Below are 22,879 nucleotides of genomic sequence, written 5' to 3'. Positions count from 1 at the left end.
ATGCTAGTTCTCTACCAGGCATTGAATCTGTGCGCCCTATAGTGGAAGCTCGGAGTTATAAAACTGAACCATCAAGGAAGTCACAAACTAGCTGCTATTTCTAAAGGGAAATATTATTTTGCTGAAAATTTCCTTTGAATAATCTATTCATTATATAAATGTGTGTATATTTGTCCCTCAAGAAAATTTTAGTGCTTATAAAAAACAGATCCATTAACTAAATAAATATTAAGTGAGGATCAATTCTGTGCTTTTCAATGTTTTAGTTTTGGACTCGAGATTTAAATTCAAATGTTATGAATAAGGTTAAAATGAAGCTGGATGATATCACTAACAAACTGAAGATATATACGGAAGGAAAGGCATGCAGAAGCTGATCCTTGTTATAGAACTCAATCATAAAGACATGAGAAGGATCGTCAAGTAAAGCAGGAGGGGAAAAAAAAACTGTGATGTCATGAAAGTCAAACTGAAAGAGTGGGGGGGGAGGGGGTAAAAGAAATATGAGCTGAGACAAATGAATAATTAACTATTGGAATGATGGCAGTTAAATAATTACTCCACATAAATCCAAAAGAAAAGACTTGGGAGATCCATCTAGACTGTTTTAATGTTTGTTCAATTTTCTCAATGTCATTTTTTTAAAGGCCATTCCTTCATGATTCAATAAACTGTTATTGTTATATATATCAATAACCTCAGATATGTAGATGACATCACCCTTATGGCAGAAAGTAAAGAGGAACTAAAAAGCCTCTTGATGAAAGAGAAAGAGGAGAGTGAAAAAGTTGGCTTAAAACTCAATATTCAGGAAACCAAGATCATGGCATCTGGTCCATCACTTCATGGGAAATAGATGGGGAAACAGTGGAAACAGTGTCTGACTTTATTTTGGGGGGCTCCAAAGTCATTGCAGGTGGTGATTGCAGCCATGAAATTAAAAGACACTTACTCCTTGGAAGGAAAGTTATGACCAACCTAGAAAGCATATTAAAAAGCAGAGATACTACTTTGCCAGCAAAGGTCCATCTAGTCAGTTCAGTACAGTTCAGTCACTCAGTCATGTCCGACTCTTTGCGACCCCATGAATTGCAGCACACCAGGCCTCCCTGTCCATCACCAACTCCCGGAGTTCACTCAGACTCACGTCCATCGAGTCCGTGATGCCATCCAGCCATCTCATCCTCTGTCGTCCCCTTCTCCTCCTGCCCCCAATCCCTCCCAGCATCAGAGTCTTTTCCAATGAGTCAACTCTTCGCATGAGGTGGCCAGAGTACTGGAGTTTCAGCTTCAGCATCATTCCTTCCAAAGAAATCCCAGGGCTAATCTTCATAATGGACTGGTTGGATCTCCTTGCAGTCCAAGGGACTCTCAAGAGTCTTCTCCAACACCACAGTTCAAAAGCATCAATTCTTCAGCACTCAGCGTTCTTCACAGTCCAACTCTCACATCCATACATGACTACTGGAAAAACCGTAGCCTTGACTAGATGGACCTTTGTTGGCAAAGTAATGTCTCTGCTTTTGAATATGCTATCTAGGTTAGTCATAACTTTCCTTCCAAGGAGTAAGCGTCTTTTAATTTCATGGCTGCAGTCACCATCTGCAGTGATTTTGGAGCCCCAAAAAATAAAGTCTGACACTGTTTCCACTGTTTCCCCATCTATTTCCCATGAAGTGATGGGACCAGGTGCCATGATCTTTGTTTTCTGAATGTTGAGCTTTAAGCCAACTTTTTCACTCTCCACTTTCACTTTCATCAAGAGGCTCTTTAGTTCCTCTTCACTTTCTGCCATAAAGGTGGTGTCATCTGCATATCTGAGGTTATTGATATTTCTCCCAGCAATCTTGATTCCAGCTTGTGTTTCTTCTAGCCCAGCGTTTCTCATGATGTACTCTGCATAGAAGTTAAATAAGCGGGGTGACAATATACAACCTTGACGTACTCCTTTTCCTATTTGGAACCAGTCTGTTGTTCCATGTCCAGTTCTAACTGTTGCTTCTTGACCTGCATACAGATTTTCATCTAGTCAAGGCTATGGTTTTTCCAGTGGTCATGAATGGATGTGGGAGTTGGACTGTGAAGAAAGCTGAGTGCTGAAGAATTGATGCTTTTGAACTGTGGTGTTGGAGAAGACTCTTTCGAGTCCCTTGGATTGCAAGGAGATCCAACCAGTCCATCCTAAAGGAAATCAGTCCTGAATATTCATTGGAAGGACTGATGCTGAAGCTGAAACTCCAATACTTTGGCCACCTCATGCACAAAGTTGCCTCATTGGAAAAGACCCTGATGCTGGGAGGGATTGGGGGCAGAAGGAGAAGGGGGCAACAGGAGATGAGATGGCTGGATGGCATCACCGACTCAATGCACATGAGTGTGGGTGAACTCCGGGAGTTAGTGATGGACAGAGAGGCCTGGAGTGCTGCGATTCATGGGGTTGCAAAGAGTCGGACATGACTGCACGACTGAACTGAACTGCACTGAAACTATCTTGGATTCTATCTGTGGGTTTTGTCTTCTGTCACAATGACCAGATAGTTATCTATTCCTCCACTAAAACTAGATTATTTATGGAGACAAACTTCTATTGTAATACTTGGTGAAAACCACCCTCCTTGTATTTCCTATTTATCACAATTTTCTTGATTGACTTGAAGAATTTAGTTTTGGAGGTAAACCTTAAGTCAACCTCATTAGAACAAAAATTTATTTATGGGGAGGTGAGTCAGAGGCTTCCTTGGTGGCTCAGACAATAAAGATTCTGCCCGAAAGGCAGGAGACCCAGATCAATCCACTGGTTGGGAAGATCCCCTGAAGGAGGACACGGCAACCTGTTCTCCAGTATTCCAACTGAAGAATCCCACAGACAGAGGAGCCTGGTGGGGATACAGCCCATAAATATGCTGAGTCATACAAAACTGAAGCAACTGAGCTGCACAAACACGGAATACTAAATCTGGCAGAGCATACAGAACTTGGTATACATAAAATCAAGGTGTAGAAGAGTGATTCAGTGTATTTAATACCTAATTTCACACAGCAGGTCAGAGAAGAGCTGAGACTCAAGGCCCTAGCCACTAGCTCCAAGTCCCAAGTTCAGTTCCCAGTATGTAAACTTATGCCTGTCTGGTCAGAAGGTAGAGATATCTTACCAGTTATGCCACTCTTTATGTGGGTCATGCTGACTGTAGCCTGACATTGTGCTAGACCCTAGGAAACTGGGCTAAATTCTAGTCCCTCCCTAGTAGCCTCATAAACCTCCTATGGTAATGGAACTACCCATTTAATGCTTTCAGAAGTAGGCAGAGGATTTGGGACACGAGACCATGTGACACATCCTGCAATTCACACTTCACAGCATGAGCTATTTCCATGTAAACAACGTTCCCACAGGGGTAGCTACTTAGAGCCACACATCATGAGGTTCCTGGCCCCCAGTGCAGGACAAAGAACGGCAGTGGCACTAAGTGTCCCTGAAGAAATGCTGGCTCCTCAGAAGACACCCACCTAAGAAGCAGAAAATGGCAAATGCCACTGGGAGAAAGAGGGTACCAGTGATGACCCTCTTAGGCCATCTCTGATGTCACCTGTCAATAACCAGAGGGACTGGAGATTCTGCCACTGTGCTGAAGGCCAGAGTGAGACATATATTATCTGTGCCCCAAAACAACAATTTTATCCAGCCAGGCTGGTGATGTCACAGGTTACACATTTGTTATTTTGCTTAGTCTTCACACAACATCCCCGTGTAGCAGATGACAGAATGACTTGGAAAGTTACAACAAACTTGCCCATACTCCCACAGCTTGCCAGGGACAGGGTGTAGGTTCTGTCGAACCCTGGTCCCAAGCTCTCAGTGACCACATGTGTCACTTCTCACCATCACTGAAGACCTCCTGCCTCACATCCTCCCTGCACAGAACACAGACACTGGGCACAATGAGCAATGTTGCAGTGTTTTTATTAGATTCAGCCTAATAGAGGCCACATCAGGTGGGGAAGGTGTCTGGATTCCAGCTTCAGGAACAGAAGGAGAACAGGGCAGGAAGATCAAGTGCAGACCCAGCACAACTAGCAAAGCTTCTCACACCAAAGAGAGCAGACTGGAAGCCAATCCTCTAACAGCATTCACCACTGAGGACAATTTATAGCTGATGCAATCATTACTGAAAATGATGGACACCTGGAAGGGAGAAGGAGGTGGAGGGACTGGACCTGAGCCCACAGCCAGGCTATCCTGTCTCCCCAGGAAAACCTCACGCCTCACCCTCAGGGATTCAGCCCCATCCCTACCAAGAACCTCTGCCCACAGTCCCACCACTGGAAAGGGGGCTGCAAGCAGGCCCCAGGGGGAGGATGGCTCTCTAGTAGACCAGGCACAGATGTCAGGAGGGAGACAGATCCACCAGTCACACCAGGGAGGGGAGGAGATGACAAGGGTCAGCAGTGAACAGCCGGGGCTGATCCAGAAGGAGGAATATGGTGCTGAGGACTGGGTTTGGGTCACACCTGAGCCTCCTCGGTCAGGTGTCCTGGGTGGATGGAAGGTGCATGCAAGTGTCATAAACAGCCCCATGTGCCATGGGGGCTTCTATTAGTGCATGATATTCTGGATCATGGTAAACCACTTGTTTTGAAGAGTTAACAATTTGAGGAAAATATGCAAAGATAGGTTATTCAAATCTCAAATACTATATCAGAAGAAAAACAATCACAGCAAAAAGATGGTTCTTCGAGAGATACACTATTTGCCCAAGTGAGTGGTTGCACTTACCTAGAAACTGCAACAGGAGCATTAGGCACCAAAACCCCAGAGTGGAATTTCTGGCTTGTAGGCACTGAGACCATGTCGGTGGAAATGGGGCTCTGAGCCAGAGCAATGGCCATCAAAAAGGGATAAAGAGGAGGTGATGTGACCACAGGTCAGAAAGCTTATAAGCCAGGGAGTCGCATGCTGGAAGAAGACCTAAAACCTGGGGTTCCTTTTAAATATTCCTAAAGTAGAGATGACAGACTGCTACATGTATGAGAGCTGAATGCTTCATTTCCTGCAAAAATTAAAATGTTACTTCTCTAATGCTACTTCGTCTCAGTGAGAAAAAAAAATTACAGGACTCAATACACTTCTCCTAGTGCATTGACACTAGTCCCCTATTATGTGTGAGCTGATTAACATGATATGGACATATTAGGTAACAAGAGGCTGGATGTGCAGGTGGACTGTGCTTGCATATTACAGGTGCTGCAGGTTGACGCAAATGTTTATGTGCTTCTCTGTTTATAGCTCTATTACACATTCCATGACTGAATGATCTATTATCATGTGGCATAATGAACTATTCTGCATGTGAGTTCTCAAGGTCAGTGTGGGTAAAGGTAAGTTACCTTATATTTCAGATGATCAAACCTGTCTTCAGGTTCTGCTTCAACGAAGCAATCCCGGATTTTCCCAAAGGCTGCTTTTTCAGCTTCATTAGCTTCGATTGAATCCAAGGTTTCATTCAATGCTTTACTTGGGAGTCCAAGGCTCACAGCAAAAAGGGTTTCATAAAACACAGGGCAGGCTTCCACTGAAGGCAGAGACAGAAAACACCTTGTCAAAAGAATCACCAGGTTAGAAGGTTCTGTTTCCCAACACTTGATAGGAACTCATACATCCAAAGCTTCAGACTCACCTCCCACAGAGACCCGCCCTCTCCCAGGACTGCTTACATCCCAGACAAAATCTTCCCTATGAGGAACTCCCAGTAGAGGGAGCAGAAACAGGGGCTAGGCCTGGAGACCCCTCTTCCCTTCACCACTGCCCCCAGGCATACCAGCCTGCTTCCTCCATCTCACTAAGCACCACTACCCCCAACAAACTATCCCCCAGGGTTTGCACAGATAATGACCCTTCCAGGTCCACACCACCAGCCCCATTCAAACACTGTAAGCCTCAGGAAATTTGTGCAGGACTCCTGGGCACTGATCTGCCACCTGCCCTCAGAATCTGCCCCAGAAGTGGCTTGGACAGGACTGGGAAGGATGCAGTGAGATGGCAATGAGCAAGGATCAGCGGGGCCATCCAGACTCTCCTTCCTACCCTCATGTGTCTTGAAGGTCAGTTCTCTGGTCACCATCAAGGCCAGCACAAGCAGTGCTCCCTTCATTATGGTAGCAGCTGGAGTGCTCTGCTCAGGGCAAGGTTTTGCCTGTTTTATAAACCACTAGCTAGCCCAAGGCTTTATAAACCAAGGCCAGCCCACTTCCCTCCCAGTTGGATCACAGGCCTGTGGCCAGGCTCCTGGCACAGGTGGCTCTCTTGGCCCTTGGGATATTTGCTGTGGAAAATCATCCTACTCTGAGAGCAGAGCTCTTAGAGGACATGTTGGGGTATCTTTGCCAAAGAACAAGTGGAACTAAGTGACTCCATTTGGAGCCAAATGCTGTTTTCTGGTCCACAACCATCACCTGTTTTCCTGATCATCCTTCCCCCAACCTAACCTGGCTCTGAGGGAAGCACTGCCCCAAACTGAGCAGATGGAATCACAAAAATGTCAAGGACATATCTATGACACTGTAAGGTAGAAAAAAGGTCGTCCAGAATTCTGGCTTTTCCCCCACACATTAATTCCTAAAGATAAGAATGTGGAGCTGGACCTTACTGAAGCCCCCAGATGTCTTAACATCTGCAGTCTCTAGACAGGGCCTTTACATTGCTGGTCAGCAGCCCTGGGCTCTGATTCATGCCCAACAAGGAACTTGCAGGACTTAAGGCCAAGTGGCTTTTCTCAGGCGCTGGTAATTCTGTACTTTTGGGTCATGCCACCAGCTTTCCTTCAGACCCTTCAGACATCTGGTTCCTGAGCAGACTTCAGCCTTGCCATTTCTCCTGGCTTTCCTTCCTCCTCCACAGTGAGCCTGGTCTCGGGTGGTGCTTGTACTGCGCAGTCTATCCAGGAACATCAGGGGGAAGCTGTGGGTTTGAGGGTTTGTCTCCTGGGGTAGACTCTGAGATGCACAGCCCTACAGGCCACTGTGGATGGGAGTTCTAAGGCCCAGAGGGCTGGGTTGATCAGAGGTGGCAGTCTGTATGTGAAAACTCTTTCAGAGTCAAACTCAACCTTCCACGTTAGGAAAGCAGTTTGTTGGGACAAACCATTTGAGATGTGCTGGGAGCCAGCACGGGAGAGCCCACCCATGACAAGGTCATGCGGGAGAGACCTGACGGGCAAGGTGAATCAAGACTTGAGGGACCCCCTGGACCTGCTTGAGCATCTACCCCAAAACCAGAATCTGTCTGTTTTACTATTTTAATGACTTTCACCAACTCCTCTGACATTAATGGGGGGCTATCCCCGACCACCTTTCTCTGAAGGAAATCAACTTAGAGCTCTAGTTAATAAGCCTCCTGGGCACAATAGGAGTGTTTCAATCCAAACCCCTCAGATGGCTTTCTAACTTGCATGACAGGTTTATCCGGACTCTTACAGCTATGCATGTGATTGTTTACAGCCTCCCAACCACGAGAGGCACAGGAAGCTTAAAACATTCTAACAATATAGAGCCTTTTGAGGAGTTAGTAATTATTAGAATAGAATTGGTGAAGGATTTCATTGTTGAGTCAATGCTTGCTGCCAAGTTTCCATATCCCTTACCCACTGTGTCCCTGGGAGTATATTAATTAATATAGTTCGTATATAGAAAAATAAGTAGTGGCCTTGGTGTTAACAACTTTAGACCCTTGAGGTAATAAATTCTTTCCTTGCTACAGCGCACTGCACCTTTGCCCTATGGGAATGCAACTTTATCTAGTGCTTTTGGAGAGTGGCACCAAACTTTAGAAAAATTACCTTTAGAGAAAATAAGTTTTCTGGTTAACTAATCTTTATCAGAACAAAGAGTCATAAAATGTTAATAGGCCTCCTGGCCAGAAGATGATGTAAATCACCTAAAGCCTTTGTATATGATAGGTTTTCAGAAAGAAAGCCTGGTCTCAACAAGGGTCAGGGCTGCTGACCCTGCATGACTCTGGACCCTACATTCTCATCTATGTACAACTGAGGGTATAAAAGCTCCTTTTAAAAATAAAGTTACGGGCCTTGCTCACCAAAGCTCAGTCTCCCCGTGTCATTCTTTTTTTCCTTTTCTCTCTTCTTCTCTCTCTGTGCTTCTTTCAGGGTGACTACTTGGAACACAGGGGCTCTCTGAGTTTTGCCTGGGCTTCTAAGACCCGATCGGGAAGGCACCCTGCGTCTTCACTGGGGAGAGGGCGTCCTGCATCCTCACCCCACTGAGAGGGCGCCTGCAGTCTCTGTGAACAGAGCAAGTTCCATGTCAGGAGCTTTATTGGCTTTCTGTGTAAACCAAGGAAGATTAAGCCTCTTTCTCTCCCCTTTTACTTTCCCTATTCACCAATGCCATCCTCCTGACGGAATCCATAGATCCTGCTGGGGCTGGACCCTGGTAGAGATGGCCCTTGAAAACACTGGAAGGAAGCCTGAGAATCTCCTAATGGCCAAACTGGAAAGGATTTGACAGACAATATAAGTAACAGTATTCAATGATAAACCAATGTATAAAGTAATATGTGTGAATCCATATTGCCTAAATTGCTGTCTAAATAAATCAATGTGGGAGAGGAGGCAACCATTCCTTACAGAAACATCCCGAATAACAGCCATAGACTATCCCCTCCAGGAGGATGAACATACTGCCCTACCCTCCCTGAGTGTGGGCTAGACTTAAGAACTCGTCTCCAAAGAAAAGAGGAGGAGGAGAGGAAAGCACTGCAGAAACCTGACAAACTCAAATAATCAGCTAATCAAGGCTGATTATTCCCAGTGGTAAGGCACACAGCTGTCACATGTATCCTTATGTAAGGGGACTGGAAGGGAGCTTCACCTGTGTGGTGTCTCCCTCGAAACCCAAAGTCTGAACCCCACTCGACAGTATCAGAACAATAGCAGCTAAACTTAGCTTGGGGGCCTTCTACCATCCCTGGTCCCTGATAGTTCTCCTCAAGACTCTTAAGGCCATGACAGACCAGGAGAGAATGAGTAACTCCACAGAGCAGAGAACACTAGGGACACATGATAGTGAATGCAGTGAGTTTTGGGTCTGGATAGGATCCTGGAATCCAAGATTAATGGACAAGCTGCTGAAATTCAGATAAACTTAACACTTCATTAGTCATAAGGTTCCAATGTTGTCTCTCAGTTTTGACAAATACTTGCACTTTTTCCATAAAACTAAAATTATTCCAACTTAAAATTTTACTAATAACAGCTTGAAACAGGAAGCTCAACTCTGTCCTCTGTGACAACCTCGAGGGGTGATATGTATTGGAGGATGGGGATTATTCAAGACAGAATTGATTTATTTATGGCTGAGTCATGTTGTTGTATGGCAGAAGGCAATACACTATTGCAAAATAATATCCTCCAATTTAAAATACATTAAAAGCAACAACAACGACAATGACCTGCATTAGGACACGGCTACATCAGCAGCATTCCTACATTGACCCTAACCAGCTCTTCACTCTGATGTCACCAAATGTCCCCATAGTTAGGGACGTCTCAGAGGACCCTGTGGCATCCTTGAAAGGGCACTGGGATGGATCCATAGTAGCCACTGGCATTACTCAGCACTCCAGGCCCTGGTTCCTCTCCTCATAGAGCTGCGGAGGCCATTTGGGGGCAGTGTCTTCTCAAGGACAGGAGACATGGGATCCATGGGCAGCTGTCTCACCACACAGAAGTCCTGCCACCACAGACAAAGAGCCAACATGTGCAGCCTGGGCCATGTGGTGTTCACCTTCCTGCCCAGGAAACTTTAACTCACACCTACAGCCACCTGAGGCCCTCTTGAGGTGACCTTCAGAGGGGTGGACCCCAGGCAGCAGGAACCATGGCAAGGAGTCTCTGCACAGAGGTCAGCTGACACTGCAGCTCAGTACTTGGTGCCTCTTTGCCAAGACCAGTTACTGGATGTGAATCCTATTTGGCACAAGGTTCTGCCTATTGTCACACTATGTGTCCGAACCTCAGATTAGCTCTTCAGCAAACATTAATCTGCCACAGGTGCCTCAGAGAAGGGACAGCCAGATGCCTCCAGAGAAAGGTTACTTGATGTGACTTCAAACATTTGAATCCTTTACCTTATTAATCCAAGGCAATGTTCATAAACATATTTACAGTAAGTAGTATGAAAGATATTCCTGCTTATCAACTCCAGAGAAATGGAATATTCCTGCCATTATTCTAACAAACAGTGTGCAACATCTAATGAATGCTGGGCCCTCTCCTAGTCCTGGGGATGCAGCAGCACACAGCACAGCTATCGCTCTCTTGCAGCTTTTCATCACCTAAGAGGGAGTGAAAGACAGTGACCCCATGGGAAGAAGTGCTCTGGGCGAATTTAAGCAGGGGGAGAAGACAGATGGCCATTGGGGTAAGAGAGGGGCAGACTGCTTTGATATTTGAGCTCAATAGTTGGGGAAGTCTGTGCTGTGTGTTACCTGAAGACACCTGAGGATGAGGGAACGAATCATGCAGCCACTGGAGGAAGAGCCTTCCAGGTTGGGAGGGCTCCATGTGCAGAGTCCCTGCTGCAGGACCACACTTGGTCGGGTCAAGGAGCAGACAGGAAGCACTGAGGGAGGGGAGAAAGGCATGGATAAGTTCATACAGGCAGCAGCAATGTGGGGCTGGTTGTGCAACTGGCCCAGAGGTTATGATCTAGAAGGGGCTTGGCTTTTTCTCAAGTGAAGAAGTGATCATGGGAACAGTACAGAGACACTCAAGAGGTGAAAGAGGTTGCAAAAAGTGATGGACCTAAGCACTGTCTTGCTGACTGAAATAAGTCAGAGAAGCAGAAACGTCTTATGACATACCTTATATGCAGACTCTAAAAAGACAAGATACAAAGGAATTTATTTACAACCCAGAAAGATGACAGACTTAGAGAATGAACTCATGATTGCTAGAGGGAAGGATGAGGTTAAGGGACAGTTATGGAGTTTGGGATGCTTGTGTACAAACCACGAGATTGAAAATAGATAAGGATCATATGCCATGATCCAGTCAGGTATATTCAAGGGATGCAAAGATTCTTCAATATATTCCAATCAATCAATGTAATGCACTGTATTAACAAATTAAAACATAAAATTCACATGATAATTTCCATAACTGCAATAAAACTGTCAACAAAATTCAGCACCCGTTTATGATAGAAATTCTCAGGAAAATTGTCATAGAAGGAATCTATCTACCATAATCCCACAGGAAACATTGTTCTCATTGGTGAAAAACAGAAAGCATTTCCTCCAAGATCAGGATCAAGACAAGGGTACCCACTCTGACCACTATTATTCAGTATAGTTTTGGAAGTCCAGCCATGGCAAACAGAGAAGAAAAAGAAATGGTGAAATACAGACTGGAAAGGAAGCAGTAAAACTCTCACTATTTGCAGATGACATGATATTATATGTAGAAAAAAGTAAAGATGCTAAAGATACTAGAGATAACAGTAAAGATAACAAGCTAATCAGTGAATTTATTTGTATAGTCATAGGATACAAAATCAATATACATTAATTCCTTGCAATCCTGTACACTAACAAAGAATACTCAGAAAGAGAAATTAAGGAATCAATTCCATTCACCACTGACATAAAAAGAATAAAATACCTAGCAATAAACCTACCTAAGGAGACAAAAGGTATGTATACAGAAATCTATAAGACACTGATGAAAGAAATTAAAGATGACATAAACAGATGGAAAGATATACCATGTTCTTGGAAGGGAAGAATCAATATTGTGAAAATGACTATACTACTCAAAGCAATCTACAGATTCAATGCAATCTATATAAACTTACCAATGGTATTTTTCACAGTACTAGAACAAAAAATTTCACAATTCATACGGAAACACAAAAGACCCCTTATAGGCAAAGAGATCTTTCAAAAGAAGAATGGAGCTGGAGGAATCAATCTTCCTGATTTCAGACTATACTACAAAGCTGCACTCATCAAGACAGTATGCAACTGGCAGAAAAACAGAAATATAGACTAATGGAACAAGATAGAAATCCAGAAAAAAGCCCACACACCTATGGGCATCTTATCTTTGACAAGGTAGGAAAGACTATGTGAAAGTGAAAGTGAAAGTTGCTCAGTTGTGTCCAACTCTTTGCAACCCCAGGCACTATACAGTACATGGAATTCTACAGGCCAGAATACTGGAGTGGGTAGCCTTTCCCTTCTCCAGGGGATCGTCCCAACCCAGGGCCAAAAGCAGGTCTCCTGCAATGCAGGTAGAATCTTTACCAGCTGAGCCACAAGGAAAGCCCAAGAATACTAGACTGGGTAGCCTATCCCTTCTCCAGCAGATCTTCCCAACCCAGAAATCGAACTGGGGTGTCCCACATTGCAGGTGGATTGTTTACCAACTGAACTACGAGGGAAGCTACAATGGAGAAAAGACAGTCTCTTTAATAAGTGATGTTAGGGAAATTGGTCAGCTACATGTATCATATAAGAATGAAATTAGAACACTGCCTAGCACCATACACAAAGATAAACTCAAAATGGATTAAAAACCTAAATGTAAGATCAGAAACCACAAAACTCTTAAAGGAAAACACAGGCAGAAAACTTTTTAAAATAAATCACAAAAAGATCCTGTATGACCCACATCCTAGAGTAATGGAAATAAAAAAAAAAAAAAACAAATGAGAACCATTCAAACTTAAGAGCTCTTGCACAGCAAAAGAAACCTAAACAAGATGAAAGGACAACCCTCAGAATGGGACAAAATAATTGCAAATGAAGCAAGTGACAAAGGATTAATCTCCAAAATATACAAGCAACTCATGCAGCTCAACATCAGAGGAAAATACATTAAAAATGGGTAAAAGATCTAAACAGCATTTTGCCAGAGAAGGCATCCTAATGGCTAATCAACCCATGAAAGAATGGTCAACATTGCTTATTATTAGAGAAATGAAAATCAATACTACAATGAGGTATCACCTCACATCAGTCAGAATGGATATCATCAATAAATCTACAAACAATAAATGCTGGAGAAGATGTGGAGAAAAGGGAACACTCTAGCACTGTTGCTGGGAATGTAAATTGACATAGCCACTATGGACATTCCTTAAAAAGCTAGAAATGAAACTATCATATGACCAAACAATCCCACTACTGGGCATATACACTAAGGAAATTATAATTGAAAAAGACACATGTACTCCAATGTTCATTGCAGCACTATTCACAATAACTAGGACATAGAAGCAACTTAGATGTCCATCAGCAGATCAATGGATAAAGAAATCGTGGTACCCATAACAATGGAATATTACGAACCCATAGAAAGGAATGTATTTGAGTTCGTTTTAATGAGGTGGGTGAAACTAGAGCCTATTATACAGAGTGAAATAAGTCAGAAAGTCAAAAACAAATGTTGTGTATTAATGCATATATGTGAAATCTAGAAAAATGGTACTGATGAACCCATATGCTGGGCAGGAATAGAGATGTGGACATACAGAACAGACTTATGGACACAGTGGGGGAAGGAGAGGGTGGGATGAATTGAGAAAGCAGCATGGAAATGCATACATTATCATGTGTAAAAGAAATAGCTAATGGCAAGTTGTTGCATAGAGAAGATAACTCAGCCTGGTGCTCGTGAAACCTACAGGATGGGATGGGTTGGGAGGTAGGACAGAGGTAGAAGAGGGAGGGGACATGTGTATACCTCTGACTGATTCATGTTGATGTATGGTAGAAACTGACACAACCCTGGAAAGCATTTATTCTTCAATTAAAAATAAATTTTAAATAAATAGATAACCAACAAGGATAACTGTAGAGCCCAGGGAACTCTGCTTATTGTTTTGTGTTAGCCTAGATGAAAGGCAACTATGGGAAAGAATGGATAATGTGCACACATACAGAAGAGTCTGTTCATTGTCTACCTGGAACTATCATAACATTCTTAACTGGCTATAATCCAATCCAAAAAAAAAAGTTTAATTAAAAAGAAGAAGGAGAGGCTGCAGAAAATATTCCTGTGTAGAACAAGGTACTATCAAAGCCAGGTGTCAAGTCTAGATCAAGAGAAAACTAGAAACTTCTGGGGCAGAGCATACAAGAGATTTCAGGGCTCTATAACTGATTTGGGAGATTGGCCCAACAGAGGCCACTGACAAGATCAAGGCACAGTGATAATAGCAGGGCAGGAGCCATCAGAGAGCCTGACAAGGGGCTCAGGGCTCATGCTCCAGCCTGCCTGGCACTTACTCCCTGTGAGACCATTCCTAAGCAAAACCCACGAGTCCACACTAATCTTTCTTCAAGGTCATATGTTCTTACATGCTCCCACCGGCCATCATTCAGGAGGCATTATAGGGAACATATTTATCCTTTTTGGTCACCCTGGGGATTTTCAGTTGTTAATACTCCTGAGTCAGCTGCCCCTCCCACAGAGCCCTCCAGTGGGGAGGAGGCTGAGCCAGTGCCCTCTGTGGACTCAAGGACTAGCATCTTGCCAACACACACAGCTCTTTCTGTGCAGCCCCGTGCACCCTCACACTGTGGCCTGGCAGAATCTCCTGAAAAAAGGAAGCATGTGACACAGTCCCTTGGGGTGAGGACAAGCACAAGTATAAAAGGGCTCCAAGTGAGTAGGGAGCACCTGCCACCGGCACCATGACGCAGGCTGGAGCTCTCTTGGTGCTCTGCGCTGCCTTGCTCCTCATCGGGGACGGAAGTGAGTGGCTGCGACCTGGGCTCCCCAAGCGTTCTGACACCTCCCAAGGGCAGGACTGAGCCTCTCAGGAGCAGGAAGGGAATAGGGTGTTCTGATGAGTGCCTTACAGGGAGTGTCCCCTTATCTTTCTGTTTCAGAGTGTGATGACATCTGCCCAGCCTTGAGGGACACTGTTGACCTGTTCATATCGGGAAGCCATGAGGCTTATATTGAACAAGTTGAAAAGTATAACCAAAACTCTGATGTACTGGAAACAGCCGATACCCTGAAGAGCTGTGTTGATGAGAAGTTGACAGCAGAGGATAAGCAGGATGCTCTCAGTGCTCTGGTGGGTCAGGCTGTGTGTGAATGTGCCTGTGGGGTGTGTGTGGGAGGTAGGCGGGGATGTCAGGGCCCTATTCAGGGCACTTGGAGGTGGGGAGACCATATCCTTCCACCCAGGCCCTTCCCTGGAAACCTGGGAGGATAAAGATCCTCATGAATTAGGATGTAGAGAGAATGTGGCCAACACCCACAGGGTGGGGAAGGGTCACGGAGGGAGATTCAGTCCAGCCCTGGAGCTCTTGAGCTGGCCCTGACTGCTCAGCTCTGCCTGGTCACAGGCCTGGGACCCTCCAGGCCCTGCTGATTCTGTGGTGCCACCTGCCTTTGGAGTTAGGGCCTCAGTGCTGGCCTCCCTGACTCCAGCCTCTCCAGCACAGGAACCTGACTCGGCTGCAATTCATTCCTACTGAGACCTTCTCTTCTACAAACATCCGTTTTTGCTCCAGTGCCTCAAGGACCTACTTCGTTTCTCCAAACACCCACATATGTCCTTGGTCCCTGGATGCCAAAGGGCCATTAAGCCACACATACCCTAAGAGGAGGCTGTTCCAAAAGCTGCCCTCCTGCCCTCCCCAGGCCTGAGATGCTCAGAGTCGAGGGTCAGGGTGAATCTTTGCTGCCATAAAGGTGGTGGAACAAGCAGCTGTTTCACCTCTAAGTGTCCAAGGGCCAGAGGGAGGAAGCAGAGAGGGATCAACTCACCCCTGACGACTTCCAGGAGTCACTCCTGAGCCCTGCCAGGTGGTCTTCAGCAGTGTCCCCCATTCTATTCCGGGAGACTGCCCTCAGCCCTCCAGGGAGACCACACAGTCTCTGTCCCATTGGAGGAAGACTCTTTGGGATGTATCCACGTTAACCCACTCACATTCAGAGGCCTCTCTCCGCAGACCCTTCCCTTGTGTTCAGTGCAGCTTCATGTCTCTTGGAACCCTGAAGCCTCACCAGGTTTATGCATCTTCTCTTACAGAATAAAATATACTCAAGTTCTCTCTGCTGATGGAACTGTCCCTGCCAGGCACCCAAGGAAGCCACTTACCTGATCCCTAAGTCATGTCAGCAACCTGCCACATCCAGGTGTCTGATTATAGAGGATTCCAGCAATAAAAAGCCTTGCAATTCACAGGAGAGTGCTTACTCTTTGACTTCAGAGAGGGGGTGGAGGGAACACAACCACAGTGGAGACCATCAGTGTGCCTTCCCACTACAGCTGGATTTCAGTGCTATCAGATGCTCCTCCACACATTCAACAGGTGGAGCCTGGGTAATGATCATTGCATCAGCTAGAGGGTCTGATCACTTCTGTCACATCTGCTAGAGTGTGTGTTCACTTCTGTCACCAAGACCCACAAATCATGAGCATATTCCACCAAATTTCAGCCTTGCAGCAACCTGAAGCATAGGAGTAATAATCCTCATCTTACAAGGGAGGATCTGAGGCTCAGAGAGGGTAAAGCTCCTGCTGAAGAGACACAGCCTTCCCCACCCGTCCATGCTCGGGAGATGAGCTCAGCTAAATCACCCTATGACTGTTCACATATTATAGTCCTTCTTTGGGCCTCTGATTTCCATTTAAAAAATGGAACTCCCTCCAGTCTCCAAGTCTGGGGTAAGGCCAAACTAAAATAATGACTGACAAATGGCCCTTGTCCTAATTGCCTGACAGGAGAGGAAGAACAAAGGGTCAAGGTCCACATGCTGAACTCTGTCACTCTTTGGACCTCAGTTTATCCTAATGCCAACCCCCAGTTGTGGACTCAGCTACTTCCACATAAACAGACTGTGAGTTGAGTCTCACATTCAGAGTGGACATCCAGGGGCCTGGGGTTTCTTGCTCCTCCTGTGTCTCTGCTGCCTGCCCATGCACAGGGCCCTGTGCTCATGCTGTCTCATTCTTTTTTCCTGACACCACCCCATCTCTAAGAGCTTCTTCCCACCCAACAGCTTCCCTAAAGGTCCGAGTCTGCTGGGCTTATGCCACAGGGCTGGGTTTAGGACGGGGAATCTCTAAGGTCCTCATGATGAGAAGGCTTAGGACAGGTCCCCAAGGTGATCAAGAGCTGCTGCTTCTCCCTGTGGAGCGAGCCTGGGGGACACGGGGGAGGTCTCCTTACCCAGAGTAATATCGGGCTCTTGTCTCTGCCCACCACTACATCCCCACCAGGGTCTGTCTGGGGGCACTTCTAAGATGGAGACCTGCCTCTGTGGGAGTTAAGGTGTGTTGAGCCTGTATGAAGAGGTCCTGGCGCAGGGACCCTTCTTCTCATCTGACCCAGGATGTGTATTCCATCCCACCCCTACCCAACTGATGTGAAAGCCCCAAGCCTTCAGGAAGGAGGAATGCCACCCTGAGAAGTAAAGTGCCTCTTACAATGTCTTGGATAGAAACTCACCCTGCTCTCCAGTGAATGTACAAATGTGATGGGACCTGTCCAAAGGTTCGGTGGAGATGAGTGCGGGGCAGTTGGTCCTCCTGGGACAGACACAATCTGTATCCTGGCTCTTGCTCAGCTGCACAGAACTCCTGGGTCTGCTGGGAAGACACTTCCATATTGCCCACTGCCCCCCCCCCTCCCTTCCTTCCTCTAATCTCCAGCACCCTTATCTAACCTGGGGTTAGTAGAAAAGGCAGCATCTGATTTCTCCCAAATACTTTTCTGTCTGACATCCAAACCTCAGATAGCTGCAAATGTAACTAAAAAACCTGTGGCTTTGGATCTCTGATTCTCACATGACTTCCCCTTTAGATCATAGGAGCCCTGTTTCATTTTCACCTAGGCCAACCTGAGTTTACCTGTAGCTGTGGGATAATCCCCCACTGCAGACACTCCCCTCCTCAAACTCCTGCATCTCCCCTACCTGCTTGGTGGATTTCTCCAGCAACTGGGAACTTGCTGAACTACTGGTGCTTGTGTGCTCAGTTGCTTCAGTTGTGTCTGATTCTTTGCAACCCTGTGGACTGGAGCCCAGTAGGTACTGCTGTCCATGGGACCCTTCTGGAAAGAATACTAGAGTGGGTTTCCCTGCCCTCCTTCAAACCACTGGGAAGTTCACTAGGAGATTCCTCACTTGGGCAACTGACATCACCTTCCTAATTACCTCGGTGCTCCCAAGCCCCTGTGTCTGGGTCACCTTTGTTGGGAACACAAATCTCATGGTGTCCTATTTCCATCTCCCTAATCAGGAAAGCCAGGAATTCAAGTGAAAGATACCCAGTAAAGACAGAAGGTAGAAGGGAGAGGGATACCATAGTTGAAGCTTTAGAGGCATAACAGAGTACATGATCATCCCTACACAGAGAAGAGAAACCTGTTTGGCAGAGGGAGATGCTCTCTGACCATGTATTTCTCTGTGGACCTTGCAATGGGATATTCTCAGTCAGCTGGGACAAGGTGTTTTGAGGGTGTACCCCAACCCTAGACCATAGGAATCAATGGGGGAATTCAGGCTGAAGCACACATTGCTCCATGGATCAAGACCTGGGAACCAGAAAATCATAGAGAGATAAGAGCAAGATCTGGGTGGCAGGATAGAGGCTGCAAAACAGACAAGCCTCCAGCAAGGAAAAGGCCAGAAGCAGGCCATAATTGAGGACAGGGCTTGCCTTCATGACTGCAATATGAAGACCTGAAGAGATACATCCACTGCTTCAGTGTTACCATCATACTTTGAAGTTTCCTTAAAAATACTTTTAAAATATGTTCTACTATATTGAATACAGGTCCAACGGTATAACATATTTACACTCAACTTTATGCTGGCATGCTCATGGATTCAGAACACAGGATACCCAGCTGGGGCTTCAAACCCAGGCTTCTTCATGAACGGGTTCCCATGGAAGGGTCAGATGTTCTTTCATGTGCCCCAAGCAGGTACCCGAGGAAGCCACAGAGCTCAGCAGATCCTAAGGAGACAGATAAGATAGATGACAGAAACACATCTTCCACTCAGAAGGACATGATAGAAAACACACACATGGATTCATCTTGTCTGTTTCCAGATTACTGAGGTAACAGCAAACTCACTACTTAATAGGCAAATAGGCCCCCCTTGTAAAGCCTGCAGAGCTGTACAGAGGCCTGTGTATCTGGGCATTTGGGGCACAGAAACTAGCATGGTCAACACAACACAGCCAGGTGAAGAGGCCCTGGAGATGAGAGCAGGACAAGCCCAGCTTCACATCATCACCAGTTCTACCACAGAGGCAGCTCTGAGCAAACACACAGGGCTGGCCCAGTCTTAGGAGCATCTTCCATGCTCAATTCATGAGGGTTTAGCCCATTCTAGATTCCTTCAGGACAGGCGTGGAAGGAATAATAATAAGTCACAGAAATACCTAAACGATTTTGGTTAGTTGTCTGAGAGAAAAAATTAGAGCCAAGTCCAAGATAACTAATAAAGCTCCAAATGCAAAGAGACACTGATGAGACTTTCCTGGTGATCTAGTGGTTAAGAATCTGCCTTCCAATGCAGAGGATGCTGGTGTGACCCCTGATCAAGGAACTTAGATGCCACTTTCCATGGGATGACAGAGACCTTTGTGCCACAGCTATAGAAAACCCTGCAGGCTACAAGGATCTTTCCTACATCTGCCACAAGAAGACCCCACATCCACTGCATTGGAAGACAGCCTCTTAACTACTGGATCAACATTGTAAAGCAACTATCCTCCAATTAAAAAATTAAGTTTAATTAAAAAAATTTTTTTCAGTTTCATTATTCTTTCTTGTACTTCTTTTTTTTTTCAACTTTTTTTTAAATTTTATTTTATTTTTAAACTTTACATAATTTGATATTTGGCAAAACTAATACAATTATGTAAAGTTTAAAATATTTTTTAAAACCTCAAAAAGAAGTAGAGAGAAAGACCCTGAGAAGAGGCCAGGAAGAATAAGTCAACACAGGATTCAGGTTGATGATCCAAGTTCAGGGGGACTTTGCACAGTGGGGCGATATGGTATACAGCTATGTGGTTGCAATACAGGCTTACAAAACATTCTACTTCTGAACCATCTAATTGCTTTGGAGTGGAAATTAAAAAGTGAAAAATAAATGACTCATTCTCCTCTCCTCAATATGCTATGAAAAAGATAGTAATGGAATTTTAAACTATGACCCCATAAGGACAAAAAGAACAATATGGGGTTATCAGCTAATGATGAAATAGAACAGATATTCAGAAAAGAGAAAGCACAGAAATATGGGGTGACTATGGGCAGAAAAAGCTATATCTAACAAATAAGCAGAGCCTGTTTTTCCTACTTAATTCCAAGGAGCTCTGGGCTACATAGACATGAGCACTGCAGTGGGTAAGTGTAAATATGGCTTCAGAACTGAAAAGAGGTAACTGATAAAAAGAGGTAAGTGATATCTACGTGGAATCACTGAAACCTCTAACCCTACTCCCCACCTCTTTCATGCACAGAATACATGCATTCAGGTAAACATCCTCCAAGTAGAAAGCTGGAGAGCCAGCTTGATGTAATGGTTAAGATCAGGGACTCTGAAGTTGCACTTCATGGTTCCAAATTGTTTGCATTCAAAACGTGCACTTTCAATGGCACCACTGTAAGCTAGAACATAACAGAGGAGTGTCTTCAAATTTCTAAAGCAAATTTAGATTTCCATCCTGAAGAAGGTATCAATCCAAATACATAACAATCAAATAATTCTCCTTCCTTGCATTTTCTCTCAGGAATGTACAAGAGGATGTACTTCACTAACACAAGAGAACAGACTGAGAAGGGGGAAGATGTCTGAATCCCCAAGATGAACTGAGGGAAATTCGGGACAACCAGTGCATTGGGTTTGGAAAGTCATCATTCCAGACTGGAGTCTAGAGGGAGGGGCGGCTCTAGATAATATTGCTCTAGAGAGGGGAAAGGCAGATCAATACATTGTTTTATGTGTCCAGTCATGGGAAGAAGAGCTTTCATTTTTTCTTAAATGAAGAGATTTTTCTTAAAAAAAGCTTTTCATTTTCTCTTGGAATACTTTGGATACATGCAAATAAAAACAAAGTATGAGCAAGGCTAATATATTACCAACAAAGTACAAAAATATATATTTTATTTTTAAAAGTTTATTTTATTCTAAGAATGCAAACATAGCTTAGCATTACAAATATATATAATAAACTGCATAAATACAACTGAGCAGGACCCTAAGAGGTCTCCTCACAACAGATCAACCCCCAACCATGTCCTTCACATGCCTTTTGTCTGTAGAAACACTTTTGTCTTCTAGGTCTTTCCCAAGTTCCATAGAGTACATTGGATCAGATACCTGAGAAAATGCAGAAAGAAAAATAGTCAATCAAAAAATGTAATAATATTGGAGTCATTAAATAATGCCAAGGGCCTTCAGTTACTCTTCAAGTGCCATACATAATATTCTGAACCATATCCTTGGAGGTTTTTTGAAGATACTGAAACCCCCATTAGGTGGAAAAAGTTATATTGAAGCTCAGGGCTATGTTCCTTTGTTGCTGGAGAATTTGTGTGGTATGTCTTGCTCTGGAACTTGTTGGCTCTTGGATGGTGCTTGGTTTCGGTGTAGGTATGGAGCCTTGTGATGAGCTCTTATCAATTAATGTTGCCTGGAGTCAAGAGTTCTCTGGTGTTCTCAGGTTTTGGACTTAAGCCTCCTACCTCTGGTTTTCAGTCTTATACTTATAGTAGCCTCAAGACTTCTCCATCTATACAGCACCGATGATAAAACATCTAGGTTAATGATGAAAAGTTTCTCCACAGTGAGGGACACCCAGAGAGGCTCACAGAGTTACATGGAGAAGAGAAGAGGGAGGAGGGAGATAGAGGTGACCAGGCGGAGAAGAGGGGTAATCAAAAGGGGCGGGAGCAAACTAGCCAGTAATCACTTTCTTATGTTCTCTCCACAGTCTGGACCCCTCAGAGATGTTCACGGAGTTATGCAGAGAAGAGAAGAGGGAGGAAGGAGACAGAAGTGGTCAGGAGGAGAAAAGGGGGAATCAAAAGGAGAGAGATAAATCCAGGCAGTAATCAGTTCCTTAAGTGTTCTCCACAGCCCAGAACACACAAAGAGATTCACAGAGTTGGGTAGAGAAGAGAAGGGGGAGGGAGGAGATAGAGGCAACCTGGTGGAGAAAAAGGAGAGTCAAAAGGGGGATAGAGCAATCAAGCCAGTAATCTCACTCCTAAGTGAAAATGGGTACTGAAGATTGGGTTCTTAAAGGTACAAAATTGATAACAAATATCAAAAAGCAAAGATTAAAAATCTAGAGTAGAGAATAGATTCTCAAAAATACAATATTTAGAAAACCAAAACAAAGTAACAAAAATTATAAAATATATATATATATATGAAGTTTGCTTTTAAAATAGGGTCTTTTTTTTGCAGGGTAATAGGTTATAAAAACAAAAATTAAAGGAGTAATAGAGGTCTTAAATTTTTTTAAAAAATTTAAAAAACAATAATAGTAAAAACATATCTAGGAATTTCTCTAGAGCTTTTGTAGACAGTGTGTGGTCAGTTCATTTTCAGATAGTTCCTTGATCTGGCTTATGCTTCTTCTCAAGATCTATAGGCCCCTTCCAATGTAGTCAGTGCTAACTACAGGGTTTTAATCTGTTGCACCTGTCACTTCCAAAGCAGTTCCCTCTGTTTATTTAAGCTTCTTCTGTTTACTGGTCTCTTCAGTGTCTAATTTCTGCCCTGACACAAGAGGGTGATGGGGGTCACTTTTTTAGGCTCACTTGTTCAGTCGTGCTGTGGGGAGGGAGGAACACTGCAAACAAATATCACTG

At 44.5% G+C, this 22,879-nt stretch overlaps 1 protein-coding gene across 1 annotated transcript; it reads right to left on the bottom strand.

Annotated features, from left to right (window-relative positions):
• Nucleotides 1-3,978: 3,978 nt before the first annotated feature.
• LOC129632128 (major allergen I polypeptide chain 2-like) lies at nucleotides 3,979-18,078 on the bottom strand. Its single transcript, XM_055553560.1, has 5 exons — nucleotides 17,955-18,078; nucleotides 17,489-17,625; nucleotides 10,502-10,635; nucleotides 5,386-5,570; nucleotides 3,979-4,183 (listed from the first exon to the last, which is right to left on the bottom strand). The coding sequence occupies exons 3-5, from the start codon at nucleotides 10,575-10,577 to the stop codon at nucleotides 4,085-4,087; spliced, it is 360 nt and encodes a 119-aa protein (XP_055409535.1). The 5' UTR covers nucleotides 10,578-10,635; nucleotides 17,489-17,625; nucleotides 17,955-18,078; the 3' UTR covers nucleotides 3,979-4,084.
• Nucleotides 18,079-22,879: the final 4,801 nt, after the last annotated feature.

This window comes from Bubalus kerabau, chromosome 17 (genome assembly GCF_029407905.1).
Source record: "Bubalus kerabau isolate K-KA32 ecotype Philippines breed swamp buffalo chromosome 17, PCC_UOA_SB_1v2, whole genome shotgun sequence".
NCBI classification, from domain to species: Eukaryota; Metazoa; Chordata; class Mammalia; order Artiodactyla; family Bovidae; genus Bubalus; species Bubalus kerabau.
Note: the sequence above shows the minus strand (reverse complement) of the source record. Positions and strands in the feature narration are given on the sequence as shown.